General features: G+C 55.7%; 1 protein-coding gene and 1 non-coding gene across 2 annotated transcripts; both read right to left on the reverse strand.

Moving 5' to 3' along the window:
* Positions 1–223: 223 nt before the first annotated feature.
* Positions 224–296, reverse strand: trnak-uuu. The gene has a single exon. It is a non-coding gene; the product is annotated as a tRNA-Lys (tRNA).
* Positions 297–2,220: 1,924 nt separating this feature from the next.
* On the reverse strand, positions 2,221–14,944 carry LOC116407715 (keratin-associated protein 5-2). Its single transcript, XM_031893594.1, has 5 exons — positions 14,858–14,944; positions 9,902–9,928; positions 5,942–6,082; positions 5,097–5,243; positions 2,221–2,921 (listed from the first exon to the last, which is right to left on the reverse strand). Exons 2-5 carry the CDS (start codon positions 9,905–9,907, stop codon positions 2,805–2,807), a joined length of 411 nt encoding a protein of 136 aa, XP_031749454.1. The 5' UTR covers positions 9,908–9,928; positions 14,858–14,944; the 3' UTR covers positions 2,221–2,804.
* Between the last annotated feature and the right edge of the window lie 4,241 nt (positions 14,945–19,185).

Below are 19,185 nucleotides of genomic sequence, written 5' to 3' on the forward strand. Positions count from 1 at the left end.
TGCCTACTGTATTAATGGCTGGGTCGTTAGTGAGTGCTCCACAGCGCCACCTGCGCCGCCGATGACTGAACTGCACAGACAACGCCTTGTAGTTGTTATTTATTTCTATCCTTCATGTTAATAAATTAAGTTAATTGGCTGAAATTAGAAGAAAAAGAATCACAAGGAGTTACAGGACAAATACAGCTATTTTTTTACACAAATAAAGTACAAAAGCAGGAACCGCCCGAACAGGGACTTGAACCCTGGACCCTCAGATTAAAAGTCTGATGCTCTACCGACTGAGCTATCCGGGCTCCATGAGAGAGTTGTTCCCTGGTGCCAATATCCTATAATGTCTCATACTATTCCCACTATAATAGCGGCTGCTGCTGCACTGTACAAACAGCCCGGGGCTCTCTTAAAGGAACAGTAACACCAAAAAATAAAAGTGTGTTGCCCCACACTGGTAAAAACAATGTCAGAAACCCTACTATAGTTTATATAAATACCCCGCTGTGTAGCCCCGGGGGCAGCCATTCCTGCACTGGTACAGCTGGGGTGTTTGCTACAGAAACCCTACTATAGTTTATATAAATACCCCGCTGTGTAGCCCCGGGGGCAGCCGTTCCTGCACCGGTACAGCTGGGGTGTTTGCTACAGAAACCCTACTATAGTTTATATAAATACCCCGCTGTGTAGCCCCGGGGGCAGCCATTCCTGCACTGGTACAGCTGGGGTGTTTGCTACAGAAACCCTACTATAGTTTATATAAATACCCCGCTGTGTAGCCCCGGGGGCAGCCATTCCTGCACTGGTACAGCTGGGGTGTTTGCTACAGAAACCCTACTATAGTTTATATAAATACCCCGCTGTGTAGCCCCGGGGGCAGCCATTCCTGCACTGGTACAGCTGGGGTGTTTGCTACAGAAACCCTACTATAGTTTATATAAATACCCCGCTGTGTAGCCCCGGGGGCAGCCATTCCTGCACTGGTACAGCTGGGGTGTTTGCTACAGAAACCCTACTATAGTTTATATAAATACCCCGCTGTGTAGCCCCGGGGGCAGCCATTCCTGCACTGGTACAGCTGGGGTGTTTGCTACAGAAACCCTACTATAGTTTATATAAATACCCCGCTGTGTAGCCCCGGGGGCAGCCATTCCTGCACCGGTACAGCTGGGGTGTTTGCTACAGAAACCCTACTATAGTTTATATAAATACCCCGCTGTGTAGCCCCGGGGGCAGCCATTCCTGCACTGGTACAGCTGGGGTGTTTGCTACAGAAACCCTACTATAGTTTATATAAATACCCCGCTGTGTAGCCCCGGGGGCAGCCGTTCCTGCACTGGTACAGCTGGGGTGTTTGCTACAGAAACCCTACTATAGTTTATATAAATACCCCGCTGTGTAGCCCCGGGGGCAGCCATTCCTGCACTGGTACAGCTGGGGTGTTTGCTACAGAAACCCTACTATAGTTTATATAAATACCCCGCTGTGTAGCCCCGGGGGCAGCCATTCCTGCACTGGTACAGCTGGGGTGTTTGCTACAGAAACCCTACTATAGTTTATATAAATACCCCACTGTGTAGCCCCGGGGGCAGCCGTTCCTGCACTGGTACAGCTGGGGTGTTTGCTACAGAAACCCTACTATAGTTTATATAAATACCCCGCTGTGTAGCCCCGGGGGCAGCCATTCCTGCACTGGTACAGCTGGGGTGTTTGCTACAGAAACCCTACTATAGTTTATATAAATACCCCGCTGTGTAGCCCCGGGGGCAGACGTTCCTGCACTGGTACAGCTGGGGTGTTTGCTACAGAAACCCTACTATAGTTTATATAAATACCCCGCTGTGTAGCCCCGGGGGCAGCCATTCCTGCACTGGTACAGCTGGGGTGTTTGCTACAGAAACCCTACTATAGTTTATATAAATACCCCGCTGTGTAGCCCCGGGGGCAGCCATTCCTGCACTGGTACAGCTGGGGTGTTTGCTACAGAAACCCTACTATAGTTTATATAAATACCCCGCTGTGTAGCCCCGGGGGCAGCCGTTCCTGCACTGGTACAGCTGGGGTGTTTGCTACAGAAACCCTACTATAGTTTATATAAATACCCCGCTGTGTAGCCCCGGGGGCTCTCCTCCATCCAAGTAACCATTCATAACACAGAGAGAGCCCCAGATCCCTGGCAGCACAGGGAAATGATCCCATTCCCATAACAAAAGACACACCAGTTGGAAATTATTTCCAGAATATAAAAATAGATTTAAAGCACAAAATACTGTCAGTGTGAGAGAAACACAAATACATACATGTTAATGGCAACGGAAGAGTTAAAATAAGCAGAGGCTATTGACTGGGGTTGGTGATATGGAAACATAGATGGGGCTTTTGGTTTTGCCCCAAAGCATATACTTTATAGCAAAGTGCAAGAGTCACCCTCTTCTTCTTATGAACCACTCCATTTGGCTAGCAAAGGATGCTGGGAGTTGAAGGCATCATTGCTATAGAAGCTGGGAGAGAAAGAGGCCAAGTGTATCCCTGTTTTCTCATCTCCCCGCCATGTTTATTTTATAGGTGAGTGAGAGGCAAGACTATGGCCTGTGTGGAGTTCTGATTGGCACTGAACAATATACCCGCCATTTCCCAGTGTCCCTTGGCCACTCACTGTGGTCTAATTGCCACAAATGCCTCTTGTGCCCCAGAAAATGGAAAAAAAGCAAAATGGGGAATGTAGCTCCATAGCCATGGGGTCAGGCACTGTGGGGAAGCCGCCCATAGAGGGAGCCGTTGGGCAGAGTCATGGTGGGGCGTCTGGGCCCAGGTCACCGCAGTCTGATCTCACAGCACATGCAGTTGATGGTGCTGCAGTCAGGGGGCTGGCACGTACAGGCAAAATCACACAGGGGGCAACAGGAGCAGCCGCGGCAACTGTCACAGTTCTGAAGGACAAAGAGGCACAGTCAGCAAACAGCCAGATCCTATAGAACTACAGTCACATAATGGGAAGGGGATCTCACCATCAGCATAGGAAGGGGTTCCTTACTGTAAGGGCAGTCAGGTTATGGGGTTCCCTACCAAGAGAGGGGGAATGAGTGATACATTGGGGGTGGGGGGGAAAGGGGATCTCACCATCAGCATAGGAAGGGGTTCCTTACTGTAAGGGCAGTCAGGTTATGGGGTTCCCTACCAAGAGAGGGGGAATGAGTGATACATTGGGGGTGGGGGGGAAAGGGGATCTCACCATCAGCATAGGAAGGGGTTCCTTACTGTAAGGGCAGTCAGGTTATGGGGTTCCCTACCCAGAGAGGGGGAATGAGTGATACATTGGGGGTGGGGGGGGAAAGGGGATCTCACCATCAGCATAGGAAGGGGTTCCTTACTGTAAGGGCAGTCAGGTTATGGGGTTCCCTACCCAGAGAGGGGGAATGAGTGATACATTGGGGGCGGGGGGGAAAGGGGATCTCACCATCAGCATAGGAAGGGGTTCCTTACTGTAAGGGCAGTCAGGTTATGGGGTTCCCTACCAAGAGAGGGGGAATGAGTGATACATTGGGGGTGGGGAGGTAAGGAGATCTCACTATCAGCATAGGAAGGGGCTCCTTACTGTAAGGGCAGTCAGGTTATGGGGTTCCCTACCTAGAGAGGGGGAATGAGTGATACATTGGGGGTGGGGAGGAAAGGGGATCTCACTATCAGCATAGGAAGGGGTTCCTTACTGTAAGGGCAGTCAGGTTATGGGGTTCCCTACCAAGAGAGCGGGAATGAGTGATACATTGGGGGTGGGGAGGAAAGGGGATCTCACTATCAGCATAGGAAGGGGTTCCTTACTGTAAGGGCAGTCAGGTTATGGGGTTCCCTACCAAGAGAGCGGGAATGAGTGATACATTGGGGGTGGGGAGGAAAGGGGATCTCACTATCAGCATAGGAAGGGGTTCCTTACTGTAAGGGCAGTCAGGTTATGGGGTTCCCTACCAAGAGAGGGGGAATGAGTGATACATTGGGGGTGGGGAGGAAAGGGGATCTCACTATCAGCATAGGAATGGTCTCCTTACTGTAAGGGCAGTCAGGTTATGGGGTTCCCTACCAAGAGAGGGGGAATGAGTGATACATTGGGGGTGGGGAGGAAAGGGGATCTCACCATCAGCATAGGAAGGGGTTCCTTACTGTAAGGGCAGTCAGGTTATGGGATTCCTACCAAGAGAGGGGGAATGAGTGATTCATTGGGGGTGGGGAGGAAAGGGGATCTCACCATCAGCATAGGAAGGGGTTCCTTACTGTAAGGGCAGTCAGGTTATGGGGTTCCCTACCCAGAGAGGGGGAATGAGTGATACATTGGGGGTGGGGAGGTAAGGAGATCTCACTATCAGCATAGGAATGGTCTCCTTACTGTAAGGGCAGTCAGGTTATGGGGTTCCCTACCCAGAGAGGGGGAATGAGTGATACATTGGGGGTGGGGAGGAAAGGGGATCTCACTATCAGCATAGGAAGGGGCTCCTTACTGTAAGGGCAGTCATGTTATGGGGTTCCCTACCAAGAGAGGGGGAATGAGTGATACATTGGGGGTGGGGGGGAAAGGGGATCTCACTATCAGCATAGGAAGGGGCTCCTTACTGTAAGGGCAGTCAGGTTATGGGGTTCCCTACCAAGAGAGGGGGAATGAGTGATACATTGGGGGTGGGGGGGAAAGGGGATCTCACCATCAGCATAGGAAGGGGTTCCTTACTGTAAGGGCAGTCAGGTTATGGGGTTCCCTACCAAGAGAGGGGGAATGAGTGATACATTGGGGGTGGGGGGGAAAGGGGATCTCACCATCAGCATAGGAAGGGGTTCCTTACTGTAAGGGCAGTCAGGTTATGGGGTTCCCTACCAAGAGAGGGGGAATGAGTGATACATTGGGGGTGGGTAGGGAAGGGGATCTCACCATCAGCATAGGAAGGGGTTCCTTACTGTAAGGGCAGTCAGGTTATGGGGTTCCCTACCAAGAGAGGGGGAATGAGTGATTCATTGGTCAGAAAGTCAGGTTGCCTGTGGGCAGATAGGGAATGCCCCAATCCAGCCCAGTAGTGAGTAGATTGCTTTGGTCGGGGCAGTTCTCCCACTTGCCTGGCACCTACCGGTTTGCTTGGGCAGCAGGTATCCATACAGCGGGTGATGGAGGGCACTTTGCAGTCACAGGACTGGGCACAGCTCACACACATGTCACATACCCCAAATGCCCCCACTAGCTGCCAACCCAGACATGCGGGGCAACATCCACGCGCCTGTGGAACAGAAAGGGCAGAGGTGAGGGGGGTAACTGTGTGTAACTGCCCGAGGGGCAGACTAAATACTGGGGGGGCATACAGGTCACATGGTACTTACCTGCAGGCACTGGTGCCCGAGGGGCAGACTAAATACTGGGGGGGCATACAGGTCACATGGTACTTACCTGCAGGCACTGGTGCCCGAGGGGCAGACTAAATACTGGGGGGGCATACAGGTCACATGGTACTTACCTGCAGGCACTGGTGCCCGAGGGGCAGACTATATACTGGGGGGGCATACAGGTCACATGGTACTTACCTGCAGGCACTGGTGCCCGAGGGGCAGACTAAATACTGGGGGCATACAGGTCACATGGTACTTACCTGCAGGCACTGGTGTCCGAGGGGCAGACTAAATACTGGGGGGGCATACAGGTCACATGGTACTTACCTGCAGGCACTGGTGCCCGAGGGGCAGACTAAATACTGGGGGGCATACAGGTCACATGGTACTTACCTGCAGGCACTGGTGCCCGAGGGGCAGACTAAATACTGGGGGGGCATACAGGTCACATGGTACTTACCTGCAGGCACTGGTGCCCGAGGGGCAGACTAAATACTGGGGGGCATACAGGTCACATGGTACTTACCTGCAGGCACTGGTGCCCGAGGGGCAGACTATATACTGGGGGGCATACAGGTCACATGGTACTTACCTGCAGGCACTGGTGCATCAGGAGAAGGGCGAGCAGTACAACGAGATACAAAGAGACAGCCAGGAACACCGCGCCCGGGAGAGGGATGCGCAGCTCCGACAGGGGGGCCGTCGTGGCCGAGACGGTGGGGAAGGTTAGAGCCTGGAAATGAGAAGGTCATGTGATGCCTCCATCAGCAACGTCAGCCAATGGGGATGTCTGGGGAAATAGGGGCAGGAAGTGGGGAAATGGGGGCAAGTGACAGGCAGTTACAGAGACACCCCATGGGGTGAGCCCAGTAGTGATTGAGACACTGCATGGGATAAGACAAGCAGTGAGACACCCCACATGGTGAGACAGACAGAGACACCCCACAGAATGAGACAGATAGGCAGTGAGACACCCCACATGGTGAGACAGACAGAGACACCCCACAGAATGAGACAGATAGGCAGTGAGATACCCCACATGGTGAGACAGACAGACAGACGGGAGGGGAAAGACAGAGACACCACACAGAGTGAGACAGACAGACAGACGGGAGGGGAAAGGTAGAGACACCACACAGAGTGAGACAGACAGACAGACGGCAGGGGAAAGGCAGAGACAGAGACACCACACAGAGTGAGACAGACAGACAGACAGACGGGAGGGGAAAGGCAGAGACACCACACAGAGTGAGACAGACAGACGGGAGGGGAAAGACAGAGACACCACACAGAGTGAGACAGACAGACGGGAGGGGAAAGGCAGAGACACCACACAGAGTGAGACAGACAGACGGGAGGGGAAAGACAGAGACACCACACAGAGTGAGACAGACAGACGGGAGGGGAAAGGCAGAGACAGAGACACCACAAAGAGTGAGACAGACAGACAGACGGGAGGGGAAAGGCAGAGACACCACACAGAGTGAGACAGACAGACGGGAGGGGAAAGACAGAGACAGAGACACCAGACAGAGTGAGACAGACAGACGGGAGGGGAAAGACAGAGACACCAGACAGAGTGAGACAGACAGACGGGAGGGGAAAGGCAGAGACACCACACAGAGTGAGACAGACAGACAGACGGGAGGGGAAAGGCAGAGACACCACACAGAGTGAGACAGACAGACGGGAGGGGAAAGGCAGAGACACCACACAGAGTGAGACAGACAGACGGGAGGGGAAAGGCAGAGACACCACACAGAGTGAGACAGACAGACGGGAGGGGAAAGGCAGAGACACCACACAGAGTGAGACAGACAGACGGGAGGGGAAAGGCAGAGACACCAGACAGAGTGAGACAGACAGACGGGAGGGGAAAGACAGAGACACCAGACAGAGTGAGACAGACAGACGGGAGGGGAAAGGCAGAGACACCACACAGAGTGAGACAGACAGACAGACGGCAGGGGAAAGGCAGAGACACCACACAGAGTGAGACAGACAGACAGACGGGAGGGGAAAGGCAGAGACAGAGACACCACACAGAGTGAGACAGACAGACAGACGGGAGGGGAAAGGCAGAGACAGAGACACCACACAGAGTGAGACAGACAGACAGACGGGAGGGGAAAGGCAGAGACACCACACAGAGTGAGACAGACAGACGGGAGGGGAAAGGCAGAGACACCACACAGAGTGAGACAGACAGACGGGAGGGGAAAGGCAGAGACAGAGACACCACAAAGAGTGAGACAGACAGACGGGAGGGGAAAGGCAGAGACACCACACAGAGTGAGACAGACAGACGGGAGGGGAAAGACAGAGACAGAGACACCAGACAGAGTGAGACAGACATACGGGAGGGGAAAGACAGAGACACCAGACAGAGTGAGACAGACAGACGGGAGGGGAAAGGCAGAGACACCACACAGAGTGAGACAGACAGACAGACGGGAGGGGAAAGGCAGAGACACCACACAGAGTGAGACAGACAGACAGACGGGAGGGGAAAGGCAGAGACACCACACAGAGTGAGACAGACAGACAGACGGGAGGGGAAAGGCAGAGACACCACACAGAGTGAGACAGACAGACGGGAGGGGAAAGGCAGAGACACCACACAGAGTGAGACAGACAGACAGACGGGAGGGGAAAGGCAGAGACACCACACAGAGTGAGACAGACAGACGGGAGGGGAAAGGCAGAGACACCACACAGAGTGAGACAGACAGACGGCAGGGGAAAGGCAGAGACAGAGACACCACACAGAGTGAGACAGACAGACAGACGGGAGGGGAAGGCAGAGACACCACACAGAGTGAGACAGACAGACGGCAGGGGAAAGGCAGAGACAGAGACACCACACAGAGTGAGACAGACAGACAGACGGGAGGGGAAGGCAGAGACACCACACAGAGTGAGACAGACAGACGGGAGTGGAAAGACAGAGACACCACACAGAGTGAGACAGACAGACGGGAGGGGAAAGGCAGAGAGAGAGACACCACACAGAGTGAGACAGACAGACGGGAGGGGAAAGGCAGAGACACCACACAGAGTGAGACAGACAGACGGGAGGGGAAAGACAGAGACAGAGACACCAGACAGAGTGAGACAGACAGACGGGAGGGGAAAGACAGAGACAGAGACACCAGACAGAGTGAGACAGACAGACGGGAGGGGAAAGACAGAGACACCAGACAGAGTGAGACAGACAGACGGGAGGGGAAAGGCAGAGACACCACACAGAGTGAGACAGACAGACAGACAGACGGGAGGGGAAAGGCAGAGACACCACACAGAGTGAGACAGACAGACAGACGGGAGGGGAAAGGCAGAGACACCACACAGAGTGAGACAGACAGACGGGAGGGGAAAGGCAGAGACACCACACAGAGTGAGACAGACAGACAGACGGGAGGGGAAAGGCAGAGACACCACACAGAGTGAGACAGACAGACAGACGGGAGGGGAAAGGCAGAGACACCACACAGAGTGAGACAGACAGACGGGAGGGGAAAGGCAGAGACACCAGACAGAGTGAGACAGACAGACGGGAGGGGAAAGGCAGAGACACCACACAGAGTGAGACAGACAGACAGACGGGAGGGGAAAGACAGAGACACCAGACAGAGTGAGACAGACAGACGGGAGGGGAAAGACAGAGACACCAGACAGAGTGAGACAGACAGACGGGAGGGGAAAGGCAGAGACACCACACAGAGTGAGACAGACAGACAGACGGGAGGGGAAAGGCAGAGACACCACACAGAGTGAGACAGACAGACGGGAGGGGAAAGGCAGAGACACCACACAGAGTGAGACAGACAGACGGGAGGGGAAAGGCAGAGACACCACACAGAGTGAGACAGACAGACAGACGGGAGGGGAAAGGCAGAGACACCACACAGAGTGAGACAGACAGACAGACGGGAGGGGAAAGCAGAGACACCACACAGAGTGAGACAGACGGGAGGGGAAGGCAGAGACACCACACAGAGTGAGACAGACAGACAGACGGGAGGGGAAAGGCAGAGACACCACACAGAGTGAGACAGACAGACGGGAGGGGAAAGGCAGAGACACCACACAGAGTGAGACAGACAGACAGACGGGAGGGGAAAGACAGAGACACCACACAGAGTGAGACAGACAGACAGACGGGAGGGGAAAGACAGAGACACCACACAGAGTGAGACAGACAGACAGACGGGAGGGGAAAGACAGAGACACCACACAGAGTGAGACAGACAGACAGACGGGAGGGGAAAGACAGAGACACCACACAGAGTGAGACAGACAGACAGACGGGAGGGGAAAGACAGAGACACCACACAGAGTGAGACAGACAGACAGACGGGAGGGGAAAGGCAGAGACACCAGACAGAGTGAGACAGACAGACGGGAGGGGAAAGACAGAGACACCACACAGAGTGAGACAGACAGACGGGAGGGGAAAGGCAGAGACACCACACAGAGTGAGACAGACAGACGGGAGGGGAAAGACAGAGACACCACACAGAGTGAGAGATGACCCCACAGCCAAACTCACAGCCATCAGTTCCGAGATGTCGCCGAGCTGAAAGGAGGGAGAGTTGTATCAGAGCACATTAATGGTACTGGTAACCCCAAAAATATACCCCCAATTCTGCCCCCCTACCCCCATCTACTGCCCAATGTGCCCTGCTCTCTAGAAGTAGCCCCTAAAAACATAGTCTCCCCCAAAACACTCAGGGGCAGGGGCACTCCATTCCTGTCCTAATACCCCAACCATAAGGATACCATGGCCTAATACCCTGCACTGATACCCCAGCCCCGCCTCCCAGTAACTCCTTGGCCTAATACCCTGCACTGATACCCCAGCCCCGCCTCCCAGTAACTCCCTGGCCTAATACCCTGCACTGATACCCCAGCCCCGCCTCCCAGTAACTCCCTGGCCTAATACCCTGCACTGATACCCCAGCCCCGCCTCCCAGTAACTCCTTGGCCTAATACCCTGCACTGATACCCCAGCCCTGCCTCCCAGTAACTCCCTGGCCTAATACCCTGCACTGATACCCCAGCCCCGCCTCCCAGTAACTCCCTGGCCTAATTACCCTGCACTGATACCCCAGCCCCGCCTCCCAGTAACTCCCTGGCCTAATACCCTGCACTGATACCCCAGCCCCGCCTCCCAGTAACTCCCTGGCCTAATACCCTGCACTGATACCCCAGCCCCGCCTCCCAGTAACTCCCTGGCCTAATACCCTGCACTGATACCCCAGCCCCGCCTCCCAGTAACTCCCTGGCCTAATACCCTGCACTGATACCCCAGCCCCGCCTCCCAGTAACTCCCTGGCCTAATACCCTGCACTGATACCCCAGCCCCGCCTCCCAGTAACTCCCTGGCCTAATACCCTGCACTGATACCCCAGCCCCGCCTCCCAGTAACTCCTTGGCCTAATACCCTGCACTGATACCCCAGCCCCGCCTCCCAGTAACTAATGATCTAATACCCTGCACTGATACCCCAGCCCCGCCTCCCAGTAACTAATGATCTAATACCCTGCACTGATACCCCAGCCCCACCTCCCAGTAACTCCCTGGCCTAATACCCTGCCACTGATACCCCAGCCCCGCCTCCCAGTAACTCCCTGGCCTAATACCCTGCACTGATACCCAGCCCCGCCTCCCAGTAACTCCCTGGCCTAATACCCTGCACTGATACCCCAGCCCCGCCTCCCCTCCCTGGCCTAATACCCTGCACTGATACCCCAGCCCCGCCTCCCAGTAACTCCTTGGCCTAATACCCTGCACTGATACCCCAGCCCCGCCTCCCAGTAACTCTGTCTAATACCCTGCACTGATACCCCAGCCCGCCTCCCAGTAACTCCTCGGCCTAATACCCTGCACTGATACCCCAGCCCCGCCTCCCAGTAACTCCCTGGCCTAATACCCTGCACTGATACCCAGCCCCGCCTCCCAGTAACTCCTTGGCCTAATACCCTGCACTGATACCCAGCCCCGCCTCCCAGTAACTCCTTGGCCTAATACCCTGCACTGATACCCAGCCCCGCCTCCCAGTAAACTCCTGGCCTAATACCCTGCACTGATACCCAGCCCCGCCTCCCAGTAAACTCCCTGCCTAATACCCTGCACTGATACCCCAGCCCCGCCTCCCAGTAACTCCCTGGCCTAATACCCTGCACTGATACCCCAGCCCGCCTCCCAGTAACTCCCTGGCCTAATACCCTGCACTGATACCGCCGCCCTGCACTAACCCAGCCCCGCCTCCCAGTAACTCCCTGGCCTAATACCCTGCACTGATACCCCAGCCCCGCCTCCCAGTAACTCCCCTGGCCTAATACCCTGCACTGATACCCCAGCCCCGCCTCCCAGTAACTCCCTGGCCTAATACCCTGCACTGATACCCCAGCCCCGCCTCCCAGTAACTCCCTGGCCTAATACCCTGCACTGATACCCCAGCCCCGCCTCCCAGTAACTCCCTGGCCTAATACCCTGCACTGATACCCCAGCCCCGCCTCCCAGTAACTCCTTGGCCTAATACCCTGCACTGATACCCCAGCCCCGCCTCCCAGTAACTCCTTGGCCTAATACCCTGCACTGATACCCCAGCCCCGCCTCCCAGTAACTCCCTGGCCTAATACGCGCTCCACCTGCATACCTGCATACCCCAGCCCCGCCTCCCAGTAACTCCCTGGCCTAATACCTGCACTGATACCCCAGCCCCGCCTCCCAGTAACTCCCTGGCCTAATACCCTGCACTGATACCCCAGCCCCGCCTCCCAGTAACTCCCTGGCCTAATACCCTGCACTGATACCCCAGCCCCGCCTCCCAGTAACTCCCTTGGCCTAATACCCTGCACTGATACCCCAGCCCCGCCTCCCAGTAACTCCTTGGCCTAATACCCTGCACTGATACCCCAGCCCCGCCTCCCAGTAACTCCTTGGCCTAATACCCTGCACTGATACCCCAGCCCCGCCTCCCCAGTAACTCCTGGCCTAATACCCTGCACTGATACCCCAGCCCCGCCTCCCAGTAACTCCTGCCTATACCCTGCACTGATACCCCAGCCCGCCTCCAGTAACTCCCTGGCCTAATACCCTGCCACTGATACCCCAGCCCCGCCTCCCAGTAACTCCCTGGCCTAATACCCTGCACTGATACCCCAGCCCGCCTCCCAGTAACTCCCTGGCCTAATACCCTGCACTGATACCCCAGCCCCGCCTCCCAGTAACTCCCTGGCCTAATACCCTGCACTGATACCCCAGCCCCGCCTCCCAGTAACTCCCTGGCCTAATACCGCTGCACTGATACCCCAGCCCCGCCTCCCAGTAACTCCCTGGCCTAATACCCTGCACTGATACCCCAGCCCCGCCTCCCAGTAACTCCCTGGCCTAATACCCTGCACTGATACCCCAGCCCCGCCTCCCAGTAACTCCCTGGCCCTAATACCCTGCACTGATACCCCAGCCCCGCCTCCCAGTAACTCCCTGGCCTAATACCCTGCACTGATACCCCAGCCCCGCCTCCCAGTAACTCCCTGGCCCTAATACCCTGCACTGATACCCCAGCCCCGCCTCCCAGTAAACTCCCTGGCCTAATACCCTGCACTGATACCCCAGCCCCGCCTCCCAGTAACTCCCTGGCCTAATACCCTGCACTGATACCCCAGCCCCGCCTCCCAGTAACTCCCTGGCCTAATACCCTGCACTGATACCCCAGCCCCGCCTCCCAGTAACTCCTTGGCCTAATACCCTGGCAACTGATACCCGATACCCCAGCCCCGCCTCCCAGTAACTAATGATCTAATACCCTGCACTGATACCCCAGCCCGCCTCCCAGTAACTCCCTGGCCTAATACCCTGCACTGATACCCAGCCCGCCTCCCAGTAACTCCCTGGCCTAATACCCTGCACTGATACCCCAGCCCCGCCTCCCAGTAACTCCCTGGCCTAATACCCTGCACTGATACCCCAGCCCCGCCTCCCAGTAACTCCCTGGCCTAATACCCTGCACTGATACCCCAGCCCGCCTCCAGTAACTCCTTGGCCTAATACCCTGCACTGATACCCCAGCCCCGCCTCCCAGTAACTAATGATCTAATACCCTGCACTGATACCCCAGCCCCGCCTCCCAGTTAGCTCTCGGTCTAATACCCTGCACTGATACCCCAGCCCACCTCCCAGTAACTCCTGGCCTAATACCCGCACTGATACCCCAGCCCCGCCTCCGTAACTCCTTGGCCTAATACCCTGCACTGATACCCCAGCCCCGCCTCCCAGTAACTCCTTGGCCTAATACCCTGCAACTGAATACCCCCAGGCCCACGCCTCCCAGTAACTCCTGGCCTAATACCCTGCACTGATACCCCAAGCCCGCCTCCCAGTAACTCCCTGGCCTAATACCCTGCACTGATACCCCAGCCCCGCCTCCCAGTAACTCCCTGGCCTAATACCCTGCACTGATACCCCAGCCCCGCCTCCCAGTAACTCCCTGGCCTAATACCCTGCACTGATACCCCAGCCCCGCCTCCCAGTAACTCCCTGGCCTAATACCCTGCACTGATACCCCAGCCCCGCCTCCCAGTAACTCCCTGGCCTAATACCCTGCACTGATACCCCAGCCCCGCCTCCCAGTAACTCCCTGGCCTAATACCCTGCACTGATACCCCAGCCCCGCCTCCCAGTAACTCCCTGGCCTAATACCCTGCACTGATACCCCAGCCCGCCTCCCAGTAACTCCCTGGCCTAATACCCTGCACTGATACCCCAGCCCCGCCTCCCAGTAACTCCCTGGCCTAATACCCTGCACTGATACCCCAGCCCCGCCTCCCAGTAACTCCCTGGCCTAATACCCTGCACTGATACCCCAGCCCCGCCTCCCAGTAACTCCCTGGCCTAATACCCTGCACTGATACCCCAGCCCCGCCTCCCAGTAACTCCCTGGCCTAATACCCTGCACTGATACCCCAGCCCCGCCTCCCAGTAACTCCCTGGCCTAATACCCTGCACTGATACCCCAGCCCCGCCTCCCAGTAACTCCTTGGCCTAATACCCTGCACTGATACCCAGCCCCGCCTCCCAGTAACCCCTGGCCTAATACCCTGCACTGATACCCAGCCCGCCTCCCAGTAACTCCCTGGCCTAATACCTGCACTGATACCCAGCCCCGCCTCCCAGTAACTCCCTGGCCTAATACCCTGCACTGATACCCCAGCCCGCTCCCAGTAACTCCCTGGCCTAATACCCTGCACTGATACCCCAGCCCCGCCTCCCAGTAACTCCCTGGCCTAATACCCTGCACTGATACCCCAGCCCCGCCTCCCAGTAACTCCCTGGCCTAATACCCTGCACTGATACCCCAGCCCCGCCTCCCAGTTAGCTCTCGGTCTAATACCCTGAATTAATACCCGGTATTACCCCAGTAATCTCTGTCGCTAAATGCCACTAATACCCCCTGTAATGCTTTAAGAAAATAAAGCCAATAATCCCCCCAGTACAATACCCGGGCAGCTCGCCGTTTGGGCAGATTTCCCTTTGAAATATCGCGATACTTCAGAGAGCGTCCCGAGTTCCCATGGAAACGAAGGAGGGGCTAGTTGGACGGGGGCCTCGCAGGATCAAACACAGAGCCTTTATTTCTCTTAAGCCTTCGCAGCGGGAAGGAACCGGATACAGTAACTTGTCAAGGTGTGTTGCTATGTACTCACTCACTTACCCACTCACTCACCCACTCACACTCACTCACCCACTCACTCACTCACTTACCCACTCACTCACCCACTCACACTCACTCACTTACCCACTCACTCACCCACTCACACTCACTCACCCACTCACTCACTCACTTACCCACTCACTCACCCACTCACACTCACTCACTTACCCACTCACTCACCCACTCACTCACTTACCCACTCACTCACCCACTCACACTCACTCACCCACTCACTCACTCACTTACCCACTCACTTACCCACTCACTCACTTACCCACTCACTCACCCACTCACACTCACCCACTCACTCACTTACCCACTCACTCACCCACTCACTCACCCACTCACACTCACTCACTTACCTACCCACTCACCCACTCACTCACCCACTCACACACTCACTCACCCACTCATCCACCCACTCACCCACTCACACTCACTCACCCACTCACACTCACCCACTCACTCACCCACTCACTCACCCACTCACACTCACTCACCCACTCACTCACTCACCCACTCACCCACTCACACTCACCCACTCACTCACCCACTTCACTCACACACTCACTCACCCACTCACTCACCCACTCACTCACTCACCCACTCACACTCACTCACTTCCCACTCACTCACCCACTCACTCACCACTCACACTCACTCACCCACTCACTCATATTCACTCACACACTCACTCACCCACCCACTCACTCACACACTCACTCACTTACTCACCCACTCACACTCACTCACTTACCCACTCACTCACCCACTCACACTCACTCACTTCCCACTCACTCACCCACTCACTCATATTCACTCACACACTCACTCACCCACCCACTCACTCACACACTCACCCACTCACTCACCCACTCACAACTCACTCACTTCCCACTCACTCACTCTCACTCACTTCCCACTCACTCATATTCACTCACCCACTCACACACTCACCCACTCCCCACCCACTCACTCACTCACTCACACACTCACCCACTCACTCACCCACTCACTCACTTACTCACCCACTCACTCACCCACACACTCACCCACAACACTCACCCACCCACTCACACACTCACCCACCCACTCACCCACTCACTCACCACTCACTCACCCACTCACTCACACACTCACCCACTCACTCACGCTCACTCACTCACGCTCACTCACCCACACACTCACCCACTCACTCACACACTCACCCACTCACTCACCCACCCACTCACACACTCGCCCACACTCACTCACCCACCCACTCACACACTCACCCACTCACACACTCACTCACCCACTCACACTCACTCACCCACTCACTCACACTCACTTACTTACCCACTCACTCACCCACTCACTCACACTCACTCACCCACTCACTCACACTCACTCACCCACTCACTCACACTCACTCACCCACTCACTCACCCACCCACTTACACACTCACTCACCCACCCACTCACACACTCACCCACTCACACACTCACACACTCACTCACCCACTAACTCACCCACTCACACTCACATTTCTCTACTCACTCACACACTCACTTTTCTACTCACTCACTCACTTACACTTTTCTACTCACTCACTCACACTTCTCTACTCACTCACACACTCACACTTCTCTACTCACTCACACACTCACACTTCTCTACTCACTCACACACTCACACTTCTCTACTCACTCACACTTCTCTACTCACTCACACACTCACACTTCTCTACTCACTCACACACTCACACTTCTCTACTCACTCACTCACACTTCTCTACTCACTCACACACTCACACTTCTCTACTCACTCACACACTCACTTTTCTACTCACTCACTCACTTACACTTTTCTACTCACTCACTCACACTTCTCTACTCACTCACACACTCACACTTCTCTACTCACTCACACACTCACACTTCTCTACTCACTCACTCACACTTCTCTACTCACTCACACACTCACACTTCTCTACTCACTCACACACTCACAATTTTCTACTCACTCACTCACACTTCTCTACTCACTCACACACTCACACTTCTCTACTCACTCACTCACTCACTCACACTTTTCCACTCACTCACTCACACTTCTCTACTCACTCACTCACACTTCTCTACTCACTCACTCACACTTTTCTACTCACTCACTCACTCACACTTTTCTACTCACTCACACTTTTGTACTCACACTTTTCTACTCACTCACACACTCACTCACACTTCTCTACTCACTCACTCACACACTTTTCTACTCACTCACTCACACTTTTCTACTCACTCAAACACTCACTCACACTTTTCCACTCACTCACTCACTCACACTTCTCTACTCACTCACTCACACTCCCTTTATTAATCCACATTCACTCACACTCCCTTCTCTGCTCCTAGGCACTAGGAGCACATTAGCGGCTGTACCGCACACACTGCCCGTAGGCACTAGGAGCACATTAGCGGCTGTACCGCACACACTGCCCGTAGGCACTAGGAGCACATTAGCGGCTGTACCGCACACACTGCCCGTAGGCACTAGGAGCACATTAGCGGCTGTACCGCACACACTGCCCGTAGGCACTAGGAGCACATTAGCGGCTGTACCGCACACACTGCCCGTAGGCACTAGGAGCACATTAGCGGCTGTACCGCACACACTGCCCGTAGGCAGTCGGAGCACATTAGCGGCTGTACCGCACACACTGCCCGTAGGCACTAGGAGCACATTAGCGGCTGTACCTCACACACTGCCCGTAGGCACTAGGAGCACATTAGCGGCTGTACCGCACACACTGCCCGTAGGCAGTCGGAGCACATTAGCGGCTGTACCGCACACACTGCCCGTAGGCACTAGGAGCACATTAGCGGCTGTACCGCACACACTGCCCGTAGGCACTAGGAGCACATTAGCGGCTGTACCGCACACACTGCCCGTAGGCACTAGGAGCACGTTAGCGGCTGTACCGCACACACTGCCCGGTTAGGCACTAGGAGCTCGTTAGCGGCTGTACCGCACACACTGCCCGTGCACTAGGAGCGCATTAGCGGCTGTACCGCACACACTGCCCGTAGGCACTAGGAGCGCATTAGCGGCTGTACCGCACACACTGCCGTAGGCACTAGGAGCACATTAGCGGCTGTACCTCCACAACTGCCCGTAGGCACTAGGAGCACATTAGCGGCTGTACCGCACACACTGCCCGTAGGCACTAGGAGCACATAGCGGCTGTACCGCACACACGCCCGTAGGCACTAGGAGCACATTAGCGGCTGTACCGCACACACTGCCCGTAGGCACTAGGAGCACATTAGCGGCTGTACCGCACACACTGCCCGTAGGCACTAGGAGCGCATTAGCGGCTGTACCGCACACACTGCCCGTAGGCACTAGGAGCGCATTAGCGGCTGTACCGCACATACTGCCCGTAGGCACTAGGAGCGCATTAGCGGCTGTACCGCACACACTGCCCGTAGGCACTAGGAGCGCATTAGCGGCTGTACCGCACACACTGCCCGTAGGCACTAGGAGCACATTAGCGGCTGTACCGCACACACTGCCCGTAGGCACTAGGAGCACATTAGCGGCTGTACCGCACACACTGCCCGTAGGCACTAGGAGCGCATTAGCGGCTGTACCGCACACACTGCCCGTAGGCACTAGGAGCACATTAGCGGCTGTACCGCAAATTCACTGCCCGTAGGCACTAGGAGCAACATTAGCGGCTGTACCGCACACACTGCCCGTAGGCACTAGGAGCGCATTAGCGGCTGTACCGCACACACTGCCCGTAGGCACTAGGAGCACATTAGCGGCTGTACCGCACATACTGCCCGTAGGCAGTCGGAGCGCATTAGCGGCTGTACCGCACACCATGCCCGTAGGCAGTCGGAGCGCATTAGCGGCTGTACCGCACACACTGCCCGTAGGCAGTCGGAGCGCATTAGCGGCTGTACCGCACACACTGCCCGTAGGCACTAGGAGCCCATTAGCGGCTGTACCGCACACACTGCCCGTAGGCACTAGGAGCACATTAGCGGCTGTACCGCACACACTGCCCGTAGGCACTAGGAGCACATTAGCGGCTGTACCGCACACACTGCCCGTAGGCACTAGG

Source organism: Xenopus tropicalis, chromosome 9 (genome assembly GCF_000004195.4).
Source record: "Xenopus tropicalis strain Nigerian chromosome 9, UCB_Xtro_10.0, whole genome shotgun sequence".
Lineage (NCBI taxonomy): Eukaryota > Metazoa > Chordata > Amphibia > Anura > Pipidae > Xenopus > Xenopus tropicalis.

Excerpts from the sequence above, each read along its gene's own strand:
- LOC116407715 (XM_031893594.1), bottom strand. Across the intron at positions 5,244-5,941 it reads TGATGCACCAGTGCCTGCAG|GCGCGTGGATGTTGCCCCGC; the intron begins GTAAGTACCATG and ends TCTGTTCCACAG. Across the intron at positions 2,922-5,096 it reads CCTGCTGCCCAAGCAAACCG|AACTGTGACAGTTGCCGCGG; the intron begins GTAGGTGCCAGG and ends TTTGTCCTTCAG.